This window comes from Phymastichus coffea, unplaced genomic scaffold (genome assembly GCF_024137745.1).
Source record: "Phymastichus coffea isolate CEN01 unplaced genomic scaffold, Cenicafe_Pcof_1.1 PCOF00028, whole genome shotgun sequence".
NCBI classification, from domain to species: Eukaryota; Metazoa; Arthropoda; class Insecta; order Hymenoptera; family Eulophidae; genus Phymastichus; species Phymastichus coffea.
Window position 1 is genome coordinate 2143875 of NW_026706839.1, and position 21572 is coordinate 2165446.

Sequence of the window (21572 nt, forward strand, 5' to 3'; positions counted from 1 at the left end):
GTTCCGACCCCGATATATCACAACGCTATTGCCAGATTACTTTTAACTATTGTTAGTACGGAATTGAAACAAAGCGAAACAGCGGACTGTGGCAAAATACCATGCGGTTTTCTGACCCTCGGATCTTATTTGGTGAGAACCTTAAGCTACTGAACTAAGGAAAAGTGACCAGCGGTTTACTTCAATCTATATCATTTGTCAAATGTAGTGCATCACTGGCCATTATGTATTATCTTGACCCAGCGTCGAGCCTAACAGACCACACATACACACCCTAATAGTCTCCTTAATACTGTATAGCGACCACGCTGATGAAATCATGCACATGGATTAACAAGGCATTTAAGCATAAATTGATTGTAGCATGTCGTTTACGTTCCACAGTTGAAAAACTAATTGTAAATTTATGAAAGTATTATTTATTTTTACTGTAACAATTGCGCTTCAACTATCACACGTCATTGTTGTTATATCTTAATTACATCTGCCACATTCTGTACGAATCAATTTGCATTAACATAAATAAAACAGTCACAATTCATGAAATCAAAAGATTTTTTATTTTTTAATAATAAATTGGTTCGTTATGCTTGTTTATAAAAATGAAGACTACTCGATGAAAATAAATAACTTTTGTAGTGTTTTCTTCGACATAAAAAATATTTCCATGTATATATGATAAAATTTAAATATCTGTTCACAAATCATAAAATATTGATATTTATGATAACTAAAATTTATGAAAATGATCAAATTATTAGGTTTCTACATATGTATTAAAAATACGAATGACCACAAATTGCTGTTGGGATTAGGGAAACAAGTAGGGAATGATGAAATCGGGCAATAAAATATTTATTGAGAACATTATTCCTCTTTTATTAACTTTCGCAGATATGGAACGCACGAACATAGGAATTGCTCTGGCGCATCGAACAACGACGAGAAGAAATATCTTCATCGTCGCCTGATGATTCATTTCTTCCGGATGTGGTGATTACTAGTATCTAACGATTTCGACTTTTAAAACGTTCAGCCTGATTTTCCTCGCACGCATTTTTCGTTATTTTTATTTTTGTTTTCTCACAAAAAATTGTTTTTTTTTCTCCTTGTGTCATCCTCTATCACACTAGCTAAATTTTTTCTTGGGCGTTTCCTCGCTATCCATTCCTCTCACACTCATTCGATTTCACTCGCTACAAGTCTCTTATCACATACTCCTCCATGCATACCACTTATTTTTTTGTTTCTTTCATTACCGTTTTTCTTTGCGTTTTTTACTTTAATTGTAGTTAACAAGCGCTGCATTTTCCAATAGTAGTGTGACTTCATTCGAACGTGTGCAACAAAAATTAATAAACAGCGACATATCACAGTACCGTATACAAAGCTTTTATGAGTCGCAGATAAAATATATAGCGTTAAAGGCCAATACAGCGACACTACATTTTTTAAATTAATTATTTATTTTTTTATTTATATCATCCCTTCAGTGTCCATCATTCGTCATACATAATAAGGAGAAAAAAAATGCCTCTTTTCTCTGTTTTGTTTCCTGCTTATTGTTTTTAAATAGTGAAACGTATTTTCAAATTTTTTCCAGGTTAAATGTTTTTTTATAGTTTTTCTTTTTGTGATTGTTTCTTCTTTCATGCTTGAACCCCATTGTTTTTATTATATTATTTTTATACAATAGTTTACATGAATACATGTTCTGTGTCCGTAATTTTTTTTTAAATCTTATCATCTTTTTTGCGAATCAAAGTATTCTTTTTGAATGTTATTTATTCGCTTTTAGTTAAGGATTAATGTAACAAAGTTTAGTTAACGACGGCCGGGAGATACTTTTCTGGAGGCGATTGATTATTTAATCGATATGCTAAAAGACAAAGTACAAAATAGCAAAGCGTCTAGATTTCAAGTAGAATATATATTGCATACATAGGGAATATCGAGTTTCCTTTGATTATTTTATTGCATTTGCACTGTTTTGCTTATTAGGGTAACTAAAAATCCAGAAATGTAGCTCCCTGTAAAGAAGCGCGTAAAAGCATTGCTAGAAACTCTTGCGCTTGGATTCGCTTACTTCAATTATTCATTCAAATCTGTTTATTTTACATACAAAAGAGCAAATAAAAATTGAAACTTTGCAATGCAAAGCTTCGAGTTGTTGTTTTTTCTTTCCGTTAACAATCGTGCGTCAATGAAACGTCCTGAATCAATATAATGAGCAATGAGAATCTACAACTAACCAATTTTTTCCCCTTTTTTATCATTGTTGAAATTACAGGAAGGTACGCACAAGCAAGCAGAAAAGATGGGCAGAAGGATACGACTGAGATCCTTGCAAAAATATTTCATGGACGCACTAAATTCTTTCGAGTTGAGGCACAAGAGTTTCGTTTGCCCGCCGATTACGCTGACTTCTCTTTTTTCCTCGAACCCATATAAGGGACTTTGGCAACGTACTAAAGGTTGGCAACGATAATCCTTTCATGTTCCTCGTCTCCATGCATAACTCGCATTCGACTTTATTTTTTTTTAATTTTTTTCTTTTAATTCACACCATCTTTGCTCGCTCTTCGTCAATTAGTCCACGCGCAAAATTGGGCTTTCGCTCCCAATCGACTACGCACATGTAGTAATAGTAGATGTAATGTTTAATATGTACACATCAATCGTACACACGCAATTACAATTAACTCAAGCATGCTATTTTTTTGTTGTTTATTTATCATTTTTGCTTTGCCAGCTAAACGTACACGCACATGCTTTCACTCTCGCGATACGCACGCACACTTGTCGATCAACTGCAACTATGTATACATCGTTATTTTCAATTATACACATACCTAGACATATCACTGATACATTTTTACGTATATGTGTAATGCCAGGTAATGAATATTAGTCGGATAAGATTTTTTCTGTTTATTTGATGACATTGATCGTTAATCGATTAATAATGCGCGTTTATATACGTATGTTATATATACAGAATATGGAAAAAGTGTTCAACACCGAATAACAAATATTATACAGCTTTACATGATTGAACGCTCAATCCGTCGAGTAAGCGTTTCATTACTTTCTTATCCTTACCACGCTTTTTTTTCTTGACAGGTTTGTTTTTTTTGTTACTTTGAAAGATATACTTTTAACAGTCTTCGATCGAGAGAAATGATATATGCTTTATCAGTCATACCAATTGTCAAATTACTGTCTAGCATTTTTGTTATAAGATAACATTTATAACAAAAATGCAAAGATGAAAAACATGAAAATATGAAAAGACTATGTTGAAAACCATAAACAATCTGCATAATTATGACCACATTGCTTCAATCAATGTTTCAGCGATAAGCAAAAATACCATTCTGGGTTGATATTAAATTCTTCATAATAGGCTGCTTGACGTGTAGATATTTTGCATAAATTTCCAAGTTCATGCTATTTAATGAAGGTTCGAGAAAATTTATAATTTTAAAAGTTCACAAAACTAATATTTTTTATTGGAAGATTTGAAATATAATCTATACAAAAAATTTTCAGTATTACGATTACAATTAGTTTTAACTCTCAATAGAAAACGACTCATCGGTATTGTTATAATTTTTGTTTAATTTATCGTGCATTTTGCAATCGAAATTAAAAACTACTACTTTGATTACCAAACCGTGATTATTATTGAAACGATAAAAGTTTTACGAGATTCTAAGTACTTAGTATATGTGATGCAATGAGATCCATTATTCACAAATTTAATTATGGTTACCGTAAATATGATTCATTAAAACATTATAATATACTTTAAAAAAATACTATTATTACTTATGTTACAGTATTATTACGAGACTGTAAGATAACCGATATAATTTTTAATTTATTTATACAGCAACGAATCAATAAACTTTAAAATTGTAAAAAAATTAAATTTTGAATAAATATGAAAAAAATATTGTATGAAATTAATAATTCCAATTTTATATAAGTAGATTATTCTTAATTCAAAAAATATATTAATTTTCCGCAATATGGGAAAAAATTTTGAAAACTTTGTTTAGCAGTATAACAAAATAGATGTATTAAAACAACCACGAAATTCGCCTTTACATATTATAGTATACAATCCGTAATTTTCAACATAATGTCAGTTTGTGTTTCGAAAAATTTAATCACAATAATACAATAAAAATGCAAATTTTGAACACTTTATATCATTTACAGTAAATAACTTAGTTGTGTTAAATAAAAGCGTGTAAAGGAAAAAAAAGAAACTTCAAATTTGTTGACATTTACATAATTGTTAAATAAAACTGATTATGCTAAACGTATAGTGCGTGTTTACCATCTGTTTCACTTCTTACAGTTCATTTTTAGTAACAAGAGAAAAAAATGAAAGAAAAAGGGAAAAACAACAACATAGAATCTACTTAACAAGTCTCATGTATATCTTTCTGAAAAGAAGAACCAACAAAAGATAAGTCGAAGATTTATTAATATATATTGTGAATTAGAAAATGATTAGCGCTTAATACTAAAAAGGTTACTCGCAATCACTTTTTTCCTTATTCAGGCAGATGCCTTTGTAATAAAGCGACACTTGTTAAAGTGTAATTACTTTTGTTATTTTTTTTTATTTCTCTCATCGATAGACATTCATTCCTTTAACTGAATATTGCTGCTCGAAAGTTTCATCAAAATAGTGTTATTTTCTAAAAATTTAACTGATAAATCAATCAAGCCTTTTTAGAGACTTGTATCTATTTCTGAAGACTTGTATCTTATTTTTCGGACAACGGAAGAAATTCCCATTACATTAACAAAATAACGGTTTTTTTTAAACTAATGAGTTTGATGACAATAAAATTATTTCATTAAAAAAACTGCATTTGAAGTATTAAAAGTTAGGATAAAATTCGTTAATTCAACTACTTTTGCATTCTTTAATTCAAAAGTAGATTTGAAATTTTATTTTAAAAAAATACTAATTTTATATATCATTCAAACTTTTCAAATTTTTTTTAGAAAATCACAAATTTTTTAGTAAATAAAAAGAAATCTCTAGGAACAGCAGTAAATCTATGAAAACATTCATCCTCGACTCATATATATGCCCAGTTTTGGAAAATAAACTTGATCTTCAAAAATATTAAGGCTGTTTGGTCTTACAAATATGCTTATTATATATACATTTCACTGAAAATTAACTTTTTAATATTGATTGAATGCTCAAAACAAAGAAAAAAGAAAATAAGCGTTAATAATGAAGCTTCCGAATCGCTAAAGCCAATTAGCATGATTTACTATTCTTTGCTTCTGTTACTAATGACTCATCACGCCCATGTGATTGCCAACAAAGGCGTAGTTTAGATGGCACGGGGGGGGGGGATTTTTCACGTTTAAAATACCCGTATTTTGTTGTTCCAAACTTTAGAAAAATACCTTTTTAGTGCTAATTTGTGCTATTTAGTTGGATAAAAATTTTAACATACTAGAAATAAATTATCCATTAACGTATGCAAGTATCTATTTTAGTAATATAGAGATTAGTAACATGAAATTGAATAATATAATAATGTAAAATAAAGAAAAAAATGTCAACATAAATATCTATTATTCGCATTTAACGATTACCGTGTGTAATACTCAATAGTCCTCATTTTGCAATGTTACTGTTAATAGGAAAACGTGTTTTTCCTTTTCTCTCTACAAATAGTCTTTCCTTTTCCTTACTCGATAAATATGTATATATTTACAGACTATTTATATCAGAAGATACAAACTCATCGAGAGATTTTATTGAGCAACTTTCGAACAGCAATTTTCTCGCAAAACAAAAAAATACTAACTAGCGTAACGATTTCTAAAATGATTCTTTTCGTAATCAACCACAAGCACATATTATCCTTTACCATTTACACTTATTTAAGAGTTATTTATTTATAATTATTAAATAAGCGAGTGTGTGTAAAAATTTAATGATTTCAGTAAACACTATTCACATGTTATCGTTTAAACTCGCTTAGACGCTTGTCTTAAGATTTTTGCATTGCTGAACGATCTTGTCTTAAATACGTCAATCTGAATCCATTCGATTTCGATTAATCCAGTTAATGCACGACAAGACGACCGATAAAATCGTCTGTGCTTTTTGTTTATTTAGGAAGTAAGTAAGAGACACTCGCACTGTCTTCACTATACATATCTGTCGACCGTTTTTGGCTCCACATTACGAGACTTCCGACTACATTAACTCGACACGTGCTTAAATTATCCATATTGCCACGAAAAACCAAAACGCGTTCAATGTCCATTTCTAAGCTCTTTAACAGTTTGGTAGTTGTTTTCCCTCGCAGAGGGAACCTTTCATAAACTATATACATTCGCGTTTGTTATAGACAAAAAAAAGAAGAATCTAACGATTCATTTTTTTTCATAAATGAGCAGCGCCTAAACGAACTTTTTGATTTCCGTAGTATATATGGATTTATAATAGTCTTTTACTTTCGATAAATATAAGTGACTGGTGTGAACCCTATAAGATATACAATCGACGTTTTGCTTTGTTTCGCGAGTCACTATACATATGTTCCAAGATTTAGCGAAATTTCTTATTTTCTTTCTGACTTGCACTTTTTCACGTTTCGCGCTCAAACTCACTTATACAAACACTTTGCTACCTTCTGAGGCACTAGACTGCGCCACTTCGGCTTCGTTGATTCAATGTTCAATTTTCCAGTGCTTGAATCAATATAATCTTTCATACTCTTTTTACTGAGGTTCGAAAGTACTTTTCTTTAATTTTTTTTATTCAAGACGCAGTTCAACTGTGCCTTTTGAAATTATGTCACAATATTCACGTCGCACCAGCACTAAATGAGCACTAAGATTAGATGCATAACAAAACAAGGCAGTTCATTTCATTATGATTAAATGTATGTAGTAATAGTAGCATGTACGTATTTCATGAATTTGTGGATGTGTTGAAACTTATGTAGAGTTATTTTTTTAGTTTTTTTTTTATACTTTTACGTGTTTAAAGCACTATGTTTTTTAAATAGTCTAATATTAACGACAATTTTTCACTGTTCACTATAGTACTGCACTCGACTCGATGATGCTGATCCTGATTCTCGCATCACGTCGTCCCATGCTAATGTCATGAAATGAAATAAAAAAAGAATAATAATTATCAACGTATAGATTAACACCTTTATTAATAATAATTATCATCAGAATTGTGTCATCCTGTAAAAATATCAAGTTAGAAAATTAAATCAACAAGCTTACCTAATCCGACAAATGAAACAATCTTGTCGTGATTGAATTTTTGTACGTGGTTTTCATCAGGGGCAATGTAACGTGAAGAGAAGTCCTCTTTGGGTTGATTCCGACATTTTTCGACAATGGTGGTCGCCGCTGGCGGTGGTGGTGGAGGCGGATGCTGTGCCACCACATAAGGCGTTTGAAATCTCATTTGGCAGTTCATGAAGGGCATCGTCTGCACTATTACTGGATGTGGAGGCAACTGATGCATCGGTATGTAAGTGGGATTTATTTGGTAGCCTGTAGGTAGTTTTTCTATTCTGACGTGTTTGTTGTATATGGGCGGCTGCCTATTGAAGTTTGACGGTGAAATTGAAAAACGTGACATGTCTGGACTAGCCATTGGAGTTTCCTCGTCTTCTTCTTCGGAAAGAAGTAGTTCCTCGTTGACTTCAAAACCAAAGGTCAACTCACTTGACTCGGATTCGGTACTTCTGGCTTGGTCGGTAATATTCTCGTCGAAGAGAATCACTGCTGGTCTTGAAGTTGTTGATGTGCTGGCCTTGTTGACTGGCTGTGACTCTGGTACTTTAGCTTCTTTTTCGTGTTTGTTCAAGTTATTTGACTGCTTTGATTTCTTGCTTTCAGTCTGGTCGACTGTCTTTTCTAACCGACAGTTCATTTGGACGACAGGAATCTAAAATCAAATATTCATTAAGTGATTCATGAAAATTAATTAGCGTTGTGAAAAATTTAGAGATGAATATATTATGTATTAATGGTACCTGCTGTGGGTAATAGATTTTGGTAGTCTCTTTTGAGTTAACTGGCTGGTCTTTCACAGCTTTCGGAAGCCTATCAGTTTTATTTACACGTATAATGTCAGCATCGATTAGCCGTGACTGAAGGACGACAGGTTTGGAGCTCATAACGATCCTTGGTTTGGTCGGCTCATTAGTCGTTTCAGACGGACCAGCCGTTACGTTATAGCTACTTGCGACTTTTTTCGGCTCCTTTACGTCTTCCTGTGCCTGTGACTGAACTGGGGGATTACTGGAAGGTTTAGACTGCATCGGCTCTTCCGCTGGGTGACTCTGAATTTTTATTTGATCACGCAACTCGTCAGCCTGGGATCGGCTTCGCGTATTTGAAAATTCACGAGTACCTGGCGGATGAGTTTTACGTATCCTCGCACTGTTTTTCGAACTGGCACTTGAGTCCTTACTGCTATTCTCACCACTGTTGCTTTCTAAGTCCACTGTCTGCGTCGGAGATCCAGGTAACTTCGTAGGCAGTGGATTGGTCGGTGTAGTATCGTTAGAGTTAGGACTAGAATTGTTGCTCGACTGTTTAGTATCTTGCTGCGATTGACTATGTTGCTGCTGTTGCTGTTGTTTCATTTTCTCAATATCTTGCACATACTTAGCTACTTTTTTGATAGCCTCCTCGTCGGTTTTCTTGCTATTTTTCGGTGACGCTTTTGATTTGGTCGAATTGGTCGGTGAGGATGGCTTATCGAGACTGAGACTAGCGCCTTGTTGGGCGAAACTGTGCTGTCGCGACTTACGATCAGAATGTTGTAACTCGTCCAAGCTAGGGTAGTAATCGGCATTAGGAAGTTTCTCGGCTTCTGGGGAATTTTTGGACGATGTCACACTAGGCCATGTCTGTGCATTCATTAGACTGCTCGACATTAAATTCGATATGTTCATAACGGGGTTGGTCGACATATTAAGCGATGCCATGCGCGCTATGTCAGCGTAGCTTGCCGGCGGAGCATTCGACGACGAGTTTGCAGTCTTTGACGAATTGTGTTTCGATGAGTTTGATGTTACTGGCAGCGAATGAACCGAGTCTAAGTCACTGCTATCCGATTTGTCACTATAAAAGATATTGAAAATTTTGAGTACAGATAAAGAAAGCGCAAGATATCGTGATAAATTAATACCTTGGAGGCATGCTGCTGGCAGATTTTCGTCTAAGCTCAGGAGACAGTGGCGTTCTAAAATCGTTTGAGAAACCTCGACCTCGTTGGAGATAAGAGCCTGAACCCGACAGATTTTGAGCTCTGCTACCACTTGAGCTTCTGCGTTGCTTTTTGGTTTTCTTCTTCTTGTTGGTCACAACGTGGAATTCCGTCTCTGCCTCGTTCTCGACGTTATGTTTTTTCACCGAATTCACTGAATTACGACGACTACCGTAGTCGTCACCAGTATCATTGCAATAAATTAACTGGCCCTCCTCTGTGCCCCAAGATCTACGATCACCTCGTGGATGGACAACTGACGTATCACCGGTGCTTCGCTGCTTTGCACGACGTAGAGATAAATTCAAAGGACCTACGCAATAAAATTATTTAACTTACCCTCAATGCTCAGAAACAATTTAAATCACTTGAGCGAAGTGTTTTGATCAAGATTACCATGCTGACTTGAAACGCTATTAGATCCACTGGATGTCGTGCTTTTTTCGGTGGTGAGATCCTCGAGTTTAGTCTTCGAAATTTCTTCGAGGGAATTGGACTTTTGCAATTTCGTGGAAATTTGTTCCCTTTTGATGTCTTTATTGTCGCGAGATCTTGACTTTGTATAGGCGGCAGACTTAACTTTGACGGAGTTGCTTGTTTTGCCTTTCTTGCTCTTACACTCTTTATTCTCGATGAAACTTAATAAACTATCGATGTCCTCATCATCACGATGACCCTCGACATTTTCCGCCTGGTATACTATGACGTTGGGCTCTTGCACATTCTTCCGACGTGGCTTTTTACGTTCACCGTTGTAGCCTTGTACAGCGTTGCCGTTTTCATCTAACGATTTTTTCTCACCGGATGCTGACGATTCTTTGCCTGCAATGTGATGTGCTGTCAACCTAGAGACTATTATTTTATTGTCCCATTAGTTTCTAGTAATAATTTATTACTGTTATAAAGTATGTTGTTTTGCGATATTCACCCATAGAAATGCTAGGCGTCGGCCACATAACCGAGTAAACGCTTGAGGGTCCGCCCATTACACATTTTACAGCGTTGTTGTAGGACGAAAGCGGCAAGGCGTTAGGGTTAATGGTAGTGCTGCTACTGCTACTGCTACTGTTTGTCCTTTCAGAGCCGTTCACATTTATTTTGGACTTATCCAGCTTAATTGTATCTTCGCGGGAAGTCGAGGAATCGACCGTCGAGCCGTCTGATGGAGGTACTTCCAAGGTCGCACGTGTTATGAAATGTACCGGCCGGAGTTGTTGCTGTTGACCGATAACTTTCATTTCAGTGCCCTGCTGGTCCTGAGGGTCCAGGGAACGAAGCCACTGAACGCCTCCGAGCGCTGCCGAAGCATTCTGCTCGCTTATTAAACTTGCCTGCAATTGCAATGAACATACATTTTTTTATTCTTGTTGTTATTATTTTAAGAGGAGCATTTTACATCGAACTCTCCATTTTTTTGTTATCAGAGAAAGAAAGCGTATGCAAAACTTGAACGATGGATAGAATTTTGTTTTTGATAATTAAAAATTAATAACAATTGTAATGCTGATTGTGAAAAACCTCTACCAGTGCAGCACACAAGTTATTGTCGACTATGGATAATGTCTTAGTGCGCTAGTGACAATTTTGTTTTATTTGGTCTTTTGTTCAAACGCTAAAGCCAGTATGTAGATATATATCTTTTACAAGTGACTTTTAAACGCAGAGTGATCGCTAAATTTTAGCCAAATCTATTTTTCGTTTTTCATAAATTTCGAATCTTAAGACGATTGTAGCCAAGTCGTAGTTTGGTTTTAAAATTTTTGATCGAGAATACCAACCTCTAAGTCTTCAAGACCACTGACTACACAATCTTGTTTATTGTATTCCGGAGTTGGGTTGTCTGAATCAAGCATCTCATTTGCTCCAAGCTTCCCTTTGTTACTGCCGCCTCGTTTGTCTCGCAATTCAGTTTCAATGTCACACGAACCACTTAATTTACTATCTTTTTTGTCCTTCTCTTTATCTTCTTTCTTAGAGTAACGATCGTAAGAAGGTTTATCCAAAGATTTGGATTTTTCTTTGTTAGTCCAATCGTATAGTGACTTTTTTTCTTCGGACAAACCCTTCTGAAATGTGATAGATATATTAGAATCAGAATGAACAAGAGATTAGAAAGAATATTCAGAGAGATAGATAACATACTCAAAGCAAAAAGAGTCGAACAATTCAGATAGTTCGCGCAACGGAAGTGATATGAATAAATAAAAAATAGTCGCTAGTTTTCCTTACTCTGTCCACAAGTCTCAAGAGCAAGGATTCATACTCAACGACATGTGTTCGAGGAACAGTGAGATGAAAAGAGTAGAAAGTGCGCTAGAGAGACTGATTTAACAGAAATGCGAGTCGCAGATAGAGCGTACCTTCCTTTCGTACACCAAATCAAAGTTGCCGAAATTATGCGTGGCGTTGACGTTTGATGGTAGCGAGCCGCCTTCCCTCTGTCTGGCTGACACGCTAGAGTGCGACTTCTTGCTGGCTTTGAGATTGCCACGATGTCGTGGATGACCGGAGGAGGCAAGATAAGCCAAGCTATTGGTCGTCGAGTCGAAGTCGTCGTGAGCCAAGTTTTGGAGACTGCCGCCGTGGGTCAGGTGCTCGGACACCGAATCCCCGCAGCGACGATGATTATGCCGTCTCGAGCTGGCGCCAGCTCCACCGCCACCGTAACCGCGGGGCAGGCAGCGCCCGGCACTGCTCGTCACGCTCGCCCAATGGCTCTCCTCGCTCTCGTCGGCCTCCGCTTCCTGCAGCAGCTCCTATTTTCACCCCACGCACACCACAACAACCCACATTGAATTGACTTTCGTCAGTTTCTTTCTTTATTTTTCAACGCATTTGTACACAGCAATCTCTTCACAACAAGTTACAAAGTATACGCCGCTTTACACTTGCCAGTTTTCTTAGACTGTTTAGATCATTCGGCCAGACAAATATTTTGCAATGCCTTTTAGTAATCCAAAATACCTGACAAGGATTTGTACAAATTTACAATTTAAAATTTTGAATGATAGATCAAACAACTTCCAATATAACAATTGTCTACTACATGGTTTCAACCAACACTATCATAGAACAATGAATTCTTTCTGAAAGATGTTAAAGATAATAAATTTCATTCCAATCATGACATTAACAAAATTTCATCTGTATAACAAAATTTCATATAAATTCTTTGAAGAAGAATACAAAGAAATAACAACATAACAATAGATTGTAAAGACAAGTTATGTAATGCCTGTACGTTTGATAACAAAGTATAATATGATTGATCACTCTGCGCTATTCTAATGGTTTTTTTATAAATTAAATTCAATTAAAGTTAATGTTGAAATTAGAAAATAAAATATATTTAAAATTGTCACTAGTGCATGAAACAACTAAAAGCACTTAACAACAGTTATGAATTCAAGGACGTAAGGCTGAAAAATATCTATATCTAATGAAAATCACAAGTTCCTTTGTCTTTTTGATAAATCAAAATTAATCAAATTGATCAAATTTTAACTTGCTTAAAAGTTTATACTAAAAAATAAGTAAATATCAATTAAAAAAAATAATTAAAAAAGAAAGAAAACATTATTTTTTTATAGAGAATTTCAATAGGGCATTTGAAAATTCTAAATGTTATTGAAAAAACTGTACTAATAATCATGAACAAGCTAATTTTTTTTGTGACCCAATTTTCAGGTTAGAAAGATTTTCAGTTCAATTAAACTGAATAATAACAAATTTGGTTGCAGTGAATAAGCAATGTTTCATATTTCAACTTGAACAGTTATGCATCATAAATGTTAAACTAATTTTACAAAAAAAAGACAATCAGTTATATCATTTTACTCTCAATGTTTGACTTAATCAAGAAAGTTCTTGTACAATAAGATAAGATGGTCGAAAGTCAAAACTCTTTGTCTGACAAAAGAAATCACTACTACTTAATTAATTTAGTACAATACCTTGAAAAGATTGGACTTTCCCTCACGGTCCTTTGGACATTTATATGTGATGGCTTCATCCAACAAAGCTCGCAACTCTCCTTCGTTTAAAGTTGACAGAGTTGCAGGTTCTTCCTGTAATATAATAACATTTCTTAGTTTAAATATTCTTAATTTAATATTAATGTACAAAAATTAGTTTAGCAGTAGATAAAAATACAAAATAAGGTAGTGTTAATCAGGTTTTCTTGATAAGACCAACAAAAAGTAAAAGATAAATTTACGGCAGATAAGAAACAAAAGATTGTTTATAGTAAACAACAAACTATAGTAGGAAAGCCATTTATTATATTATGTAACTATAGAGAAATATATTACGATAAAATTTTATAATTTAGCCATAATAGATCTTTTTACTTTATCAATGAACATGAAAGTTGATCAAGTTATCAGAACTTTGACAAGAAAGAACAGAGTTATCAATTTGAGCTGAGGTTATTTTTCTTCCAATAAAACTCAATCTATTTGTACTAAATTAAATTTTAATGACAAATAATTTTATATAATTTAGCAGTGTAATAAAAAAATCAATAATTTTATCTGGCAAAAAACAGATTTTGTTAAATCTTTTACAAATATGAGAGCTATACCATTCAATTTAAAAAAATGTTCCATATTCCAAATTGAAACCAAATGTATTAACTGATCACTCTTTGATCAAGTATCTTTATACTTACACAATTTCCTATTGGTAAAGGTAGAATAAACTTAAAATTAATGTTGCTGAACAAAATTTAGCCAACAAATATATATTGAAAATGATGTCTTTATTATTTTCTAAATTTCTAGAATTATGTGCTTATACACATATAAATACAAAATTTTATATTAAAATAAGCTTATTCATTTGATTACTAACAGTGCCTTATTGGAGATGATAAATATAATATCATGACAATTACCATATTAATTTTCTTTTTCTTAATTATTACCAATGTTACAAATATGAAATTGGTAATAACATAAGTATTCAATCATCACTTACTGAATTTCAAGTACTCCTACCTAAGTATTGTTTTCTTTTATGGGCTATACAAAAGATTAAATTCTCTAAATAATAATATTTATGTCAACTACTTGAAAAGGCCCAACAACTTTTACAGGACATATTCTATGTTAAAGTTTTTTTTAAGATTCTAATTAAATATCATTGTATATCTAGGGCTGCATGTAGTAATAAATGTATTTTAATTAAGAATGATAATTGATAAGGAACCTCATCTATTATATGCTAATTAAGTTTCGAAATATTCAAGAAAAATAAATCACACAATAAAAGTCTGTGTATGAAGAAAGTAGTTGCTGATAAAAGCGCGTTTATGTAATTGACGAGTTATTTATCCAAGATTAGCAAATAGAATCAGCCTAGTAACAACAGCAACACATCGGACTCGTCGTTCAATCGAAATTATATCAGTATTTCTGAATTTAAACAGGCTAAATATTTGATGATTCATAGGTGTATATGTATGTGTATATATTGGCAGCACTAGCGTCAGAGAAACGTTTTCTTCTTTCTTTTTTTTCTCTTTCGTTTTACTAATAAAAGCATAAAGATAGCGCGCTTATCAATTCTGAGAGAGCAGTGCAATTGGTCAGTGCAAATCTTGACCATTCGAAAGATTTGCCACGTATGGCTGTAGCCTTCTAAACTCATCTATATACATTGTATCGTACTTTAAACATCTGCCACACTGTTAAATCAACCTATATATCTAGGCATAATTCTGTTCGGTTTCTAGCTACAAAACAGATGCAAGCGATTGGGGCCAAATTGATATCGCGAGTCGAAAGACCGACACAATACGCATAGACACAGGCATACACGCACAAACACACTAGGGACGGCGAATGGCAAAAAAGTTTCGCAAAATTTCATATGCATGATACGAACCTCAAGTCAGCCATATTTTTTTTCTAATCACTCGGCGAATGGCACTTGGTAGTCGATCGAGCGACATTATCGCGAAAAAAAAACCGCCGTCGTCGTCGGTCGTGCACACATACGTATGCATGTGTGTAAGAGAGAGAAAGAGAGAGAGACTTGCACACACTTATAGAAAGAGAGAGTCGACTTACTTGAGAAAGGCGTGAAAAAAAGCAGTGCGTTACAAGGCGGGTCGCCGCCTGGCTGCGCCGGGCAGTGTGCCGACACGAGTTGGTGCTTGGAATTTATATTTTTAGAGGACACCCAGATATCGGCGGCCGCTTACGACTGCGGCGGTACACACACAACTCGAGGAGATGAGAGAGCTGAGCGCCTCCTCGCGCTGTTAAGTTCTCATACCGCGATACACGCACACATATAAGTAAGAGCTATTCACGACTACAACCACGACGATGGCTACGACGAGGTTTGCTGCTGCTGCTGTGTATTGCTACTTTACTATCTCTGATAGAGCTAGACTTACTGCGAGAAAGAAGAGGAGAGGAGACACACACACCACCAGCAGCAGCAGCAAGCGACTACTATTGCGACGAACGGGCGCGGCGCTGCACACTCTTTCCTTCTCGCGAACTGCGAATTCTCTCTCTATCTCTCTCTCTCCCCCTCTCTCTCTCTCTTTTCTACTCGGTCGGCATGGTCGGGGCGCCATTATACGCCTGGTCTGCCTGCCTACCTCACTGGAGTGCAGACACACGGCCATTGCAGACACGTAGCGATAGGTTGAGGTACCCGACTGTCCCCATCATCCTCACGAGAAAGTCAGAGCTTTTCTTTGTCCGTTGTACGATTTCTTTTTCGTCAATGGACGTGAGCTTAACGCTTTGTACGGATTATTTTCAGTTGAATTTCTTTCCGAAGTACTCTAGGTAACTGGTTGGCTAGTCAGTGGCAGTTTCCTTTTACAGTGGGCTGGCAATGTTTTAGGGTTCGTGTATAAACGCCGATAGAATTTTGAGATTCAGTTCAAAGTTGATACTACATGTTTCTAATCTACTTCCATTGATTACGCCGAGATCTGTGGCAAAAGTGTCGAAAACAATTTTTCGAGTATTTTTGGAGCCGAGCGCGAAATGAGTAATCATTTATTCGATATCTACAAATTTTACATGTAACAATTTAACAATCTAACCTGATGTCCTACAGAGCTCACGTAAAGCAAAACAAAAGTAGTCGTGAGGTGTCAAGTTACAGTTAAAAGTTTTTTCATTACTCTCATTTTATGAATATTGAATGAATTACCGGAATTGAGTACCTGTTGTAATGAGTTCAAGCTCGTTGTTAAAGTAAGATGTAAAGAATCGTTTGAAAAAGCATTTTATAAAAATTATAGTATCAAAGTAGTTAACAAACGTCAAGGATCTTCAGCTATGTAAGAAAAAAGGGGGAAAAAATGTATAATGAATTTTTTTCTGCACAATGCGGTTGATAAGTTGCATTTTTTTCGATTAACGTGTAATTTCTGAGCGCTGAATGAAAAAGGACGTATCTTCAGGATCGCTGTATTAACGGAAGTAAAAGTAACTATTTGATTTAACTTTTGTTGTTTCGATAACTGAAAATAAATTGCTATCTCCGTATATGCAATAATTTTCATAAGCTCTGGCATACATAAATTGTTATCCTTGGTACCCGTACTTAAAGATGACTTGTTAAATCCTTACACCAGCTATTTTTAATTTTGAGCTAACACTACGAAAAGTCATTCTTAAAAATAATACGTCAGACCGAACCGTAAGAAACATTCCCGAAGTGCTATATACGCAACAGTGAATGTATACAGTTATAACAAAATATTGGTTATTTTAACGCAACGTATTGACAACGTATATAATTTTCCAACATATAATGACAATAATCCCTTTCAATAGTGCGACTAAATAAATCTGAAGACCCGTACTATATATGTTATGAAATATGAAATAAATAGAAAAGCTCTCTTCATCCTTTATATGGTCCTATTATGTCTCGTTTGGTTTTATGATTGATTTGAATGAATAATCGGAGCAAGGAAACGTTGTGTTTTACATTGAAAATAAATGAGTAGCTCAGCCCAAAACCGGTCAACAATGAATTTATCGCAACTTTCGATCAATGATTTACCGATTTAAAACTGATCGGTCAGACATATTAAGGATCATATTCCATTTTCTCGGGCTATTTACGTAAACATCGGCTGTCAATGGCAGCGCGATTAAAATACAATTTTCCGCCTTCCCAATAATGGTCCTCGCCTCGGCGCGCTCGCATAAATAAAATGAATGTACTTGTCACATTCAGATCACCCGCGGGAGAGAAGAAAGCTCGCCAGAACGGAAAGTTGAAAGATGCCCGCGAGACAATCTCGCCAGCACGCTCGCACGCGTGTCTGAATGTTGTACGGGGCCGTGTAATGTGGTCGAACGATAAATAGCCAGTCGCGCGAGACACATTTTTTTTTACAAAGTGAGAATTATTCCGCTGGCCGCGCGCATCGTGAATTGCAAATAATTGTTGTCCGCTGCCATAAACGAATCTCTCGGCGTCGTCGCTGTGCCTGTCCTTCCGCTCGAGAATAAAACATGGCTTTAATGCAATTATTATTCAACTTTGTTGTTCTATTTTTTTTCCGTTCGCCATTATAATCTTGTTAATGCGTTAATGTTAGTGTTAGTGCGCCAAGACTCGCTCTTTTTTGCAAATATGTTTAAACGATATATTTACTTAACGGGCGACCCACCTAAAGCAAAAACGAAAAAAAAGACAAAATATTTTAATATACGAGCGCCACAGCGCCGACATTCGAATAACGCGCAATCGCAATTATTTTTTTTATTCTGTCCAAGTGCACAAGAAAACACCTTACCGCAGACGACTGTTCGCTCGCGAGAGTGTGGTGAACACGCTTTGACGAAACCGTTCACCGCGACTACTAAAGTGATAACAACCATGAACGTTGTTACAGCAGAAAATAATTGTCAACGTGGGCAGTGTCGCCAAAAGCAAGTCACTCGCGACTGGAGCGCTTTTAAAAAGTAACCGTAACCGTATATTATACGCGCGAGTGATGCAATCGTCGTCGACTTCTCTTTTCGTCGTCTACATGGCTTTCACGCCTGCGACGATGATGATGACGATAACGATGACGACGACATTGATGATGATGACGTTGACGACGAAGATGATGATAATGACAATGATGATGATGGTGATGGTGATGATGATGATGATGATGATGATGAAAATGACGATGACGATGACGACAACGTCCTCAATACACGCGTGGGCATACGCGGGTATACCGATTTACAGACAGATAGAGAATTATGCTTTTGCTAAAGATAAAATTTCATTAAGGCGTGTGCCCCGTTGAGATTTTCCCGGAATTGCTTAGATTATTCGCAGACAAATCAGCATGAAGTGATTTGGTATGACGCCAGGCCAAAAAGTTGCAGCAGTTTGTGAATCAAAGTGTTTCAAAGTGAATTCCAAACTCTTTATTAAAATGATCAAGTCATTCAATTTCAAGTTTTACATCCTTAAAGCATTCAAATCAGTGTATCAACTCTATGATTGACGATTTCAATTAGTAAACGTCGACAAAACTTCAGTCTAGACAAACAGTATAGAGAAGCTTTTTAATTGAAATCGGCATCATAGCAGATGTACTTATATGTGCTCTACGTAACGTACGATGATATCTTAATTACAGGCATTCCATTTGATTTAATTGTGGGTAATAATATACCTTACATAAATGACGCTCGCTCTACCGAGTGAAAATTCATTGCTTTTCTGTCCGTCTCTCCGTGCGTGCTCCAATGTCGCGAGATCGAACTTATCGATTTGATTTTTAATACAAGTGTTCTGCATTGCAAATACATTACAACCACCACCAAACCAACTATATAGCAACAAGCTTATTATCCAGAACACTGCGTGCCAATATTGCCAGTTCGATCTCAAAAAACAGTTCGTAAGATACGCCGGTAAAACAAAAGCAGAAAAAGCAAACTCGCACGCGAGGCACCAAACGAAATCCGCAACATAAGATTTATTCCTGTTGCTGTAGCTTTCTAACCTCTTTTCGCGCGCACGTTTTCGCACACACACATACATGCACACACGCACGCACGCATGCACACACAGACGCACACAGGTAGGTATGTCATCGACTTCCTTTTGGATAAAGATGAAAGAAAAAGGAGATTCGCAAATCGCACCTGCTTGCCGTCGATGACACTGGTATTGTTGAGCATCGGCAATGCGGTGTCACTGGATTTGTCGCCCACAGGACGTTCCTCCATGAGAAATAGAGCAGTAGGCGTTCTACCCTCGGCGAAGGAAGCCGAAGTACCAGGTATAGGTACGTAAGCCGCGTACGTAGATGTCGGCTTGTTCTGTGCCGTCGTCGTCGATGAGGACGCGGATGTCTGTTGCTGTTGCTCAGGTGCCATCTTCGTGGTGGCTGTGCTCATGTCGACGTTAGAGCTCGTGCGACTTCGAGCGCCGGTGAATACGAGCGAGTAGTCAAGGTCATCGGCGCTAACCTCACTCTCGCTTCGTCGGTGGCGCGCGTCGTCTGCCTCTTTTGAATCACGTCCAGGCGCGCACACACTCTGTTCCCAACGCGATATCTTCTATGCATATACAGTCGTATGTATATGCACGCGATCGATTTTTCGTACGATTTTGTTTACGCACGCATGCACGCACGTACGAGTCGTTGCGTGTTCCAGTCTAGTGCATACGGAGCGGCCAGAAGGCCGGAGGAGGAGAGTAGGCGAGTGCACAGAGCAGTGCCGTACAGTAAAATAGCCTATCTCTTCCTCTGTTTGTGGTGGAATCTCAGTGGAGCGATGATGACAGGATCCTCATCGTCGTCTCTGAGGTTGCTGCTGCTGCTGCTGCTGCTGCTGCTGCTGTTGCTGCTGCTGCTGCTGCTGCTGCACGACGGCGGACAGATTCAAGATGGCCGGATGCGTCTGCTGCCCAGCTCTCCTCGGCGGTGGTGGCGGTGGTGGCGGCAGCGGCAGCAGCGGCTCTAACGATGCATACCTCGGACTGCCCATAATCCGTTGTCAATTTCGTACAACTCTTCGCACGCGCAGCAATCGATTAACGCCCCCGTGCGTGTCCGTTGCACGTATATACGTCTGGGTCTTTATATCACAGAAATTAGAACGAGAAAGTGCGTGCGCGATTTACTGTACCATTGTTTTTTCTTTTTTTCGTGATATTTCGCACACATTTACACATATACACTTAGGAAAGACTGCGAGTACGCGGCACGGCAGCTCTCTGCCCAACCCGACCAGAGGCCCGACCGACGACTGCTGCTATCTTGCTCTATGTTCAACGAGCCACTACTCTCTCTCTCTCTCTCTCTCTCTCTCTCTCTCTCTCTCTCTCTCTCTCTCTCTCTCTCTCTCTCTCTCTCTCTCTCTCTCTCTGTCTCTCTTTCTCTCTTGCTCTCTCCGTCTCTCTTGTGCGCTACGCAGCTCTCACTCTCTGTCTCTCTCTTGCTGTTGGTGCTATATATTGTTCCTTTTCTGCTGGGGCGACCGTCGGTAACCAGGCTCCGTTCAATGACTGTCAGAATTGTTCGTGCCTTTTTTAAAATTCTTCCCGAGGATTTCCACTGTTTTTCTTCAGCGTGGTTTCCTTTTAAACCGCAACAAGATAGTTTTCAAAGCGCGCTAATTGCACACAAAGAAAGGCTGCAAGTGCACTAATTGTCGCAGTCTCAATGCGGTCAATGGAAAATGTGTGCAATTCGTTCAAAAATACACTGCATCGTGCAAACCATCTGTACCTATATACCAAAATATCTCTTTGTCCGCCTGTCTGCTCCGGGTCGAAGCTGCGGTTTCGAAATCCTTTGTCCTAACGGATGAGCGAACTCACAGCATTGCACTCGTCAGCAATTTTTGCGAGTCCAAAATAAACGGCCGAAGCAAAAGTCAGCACCTTCGCGTCACATGTTTCTCGCGACAATGCGCGCACTCTTGGTCGAATCCCTTCGGTTGATCAACCGTCATCACAGCAGCTCATCCGCGGCCATCCTTGGCGCTCTTTTCGTCCCTCTCGTCACTGGGTGCACAGGACGCGGACGCGGGGAGCAGGTGCAGGTAGCTTTTGGCCGTGCGTCATCCAGAGACGTATTATCGATCGGTCGCAATCGCAGTGCAGCAGTGGCAGCGGGACCTCCTTTGTCTCCTCTTTTTTTGATCGCGGCATCGACCGGAACAGCCGACGGAGTGAACGCCGTGCCTCCTCGTCGTCCGCGGGACACGATGTGCAGGCACGTCTGTGCGCGCTTCCTCTTCCGTCCTTTCTCACCAGCCGGAAGTCCTTTGGC

The 21572-nt window shown here is 37.2% G+C and overlaps 1 protein-coding gene across 4 annotated transcripts; it reads right to left on the reverse strand.

The window, feature by feature from the left end:
• Positions 1 to 7003: 7003 nt before the first annotated feature.
• LOC131662813 (uncharacterized) lies at positions 7004 to 20619 on the reverse strand. 4 transcript variants are annotated; one of them, XM_058932759.1, is made up of 10 exons: positions 19435 to 20618; positions 13249 to 13362; positions 11656 to 12051; positions 11074 to 11361; positions 10224 to 10626; positions 9692 to 10117; positions 9218 to 9608; positions 8055 to 9150; positions 7294 to 7966; positions 7004 to 7156 (listed from the first exon to the last, which is right to left on the reverse strand). In XM_058932759.1, the coding sequence occupies exons 1-10, from the start codon at positions 19687 to 19689 to the stop codon at positions 7086 to 7088; spliced, it is 4113 nt and encodes a 1370-aa protein (XP_058788742.1). In that variant the 5' UTR covers positions 19690 to 20618; the 3' UTR covers positions 7004 to 7085. The 4 variants fall into 4 exon arrangements, with proteins under 4 accessions (XP_058788742.1, XP_058788739.1, XP_058788740.1 ...); XM_058932756.1 differs by having other exon boundaries at positions 9692 to 10147; positions 19435 to 20614; XM_058932757.1 differs by lacking the exon at positions 19435 to 20618 and adding an exon at positions 15699 to 16295 and having other exon boundaries at positions 9692 to 10147.
• Positions 20620 to 21572: the final 953 nt, after the last annotated feature.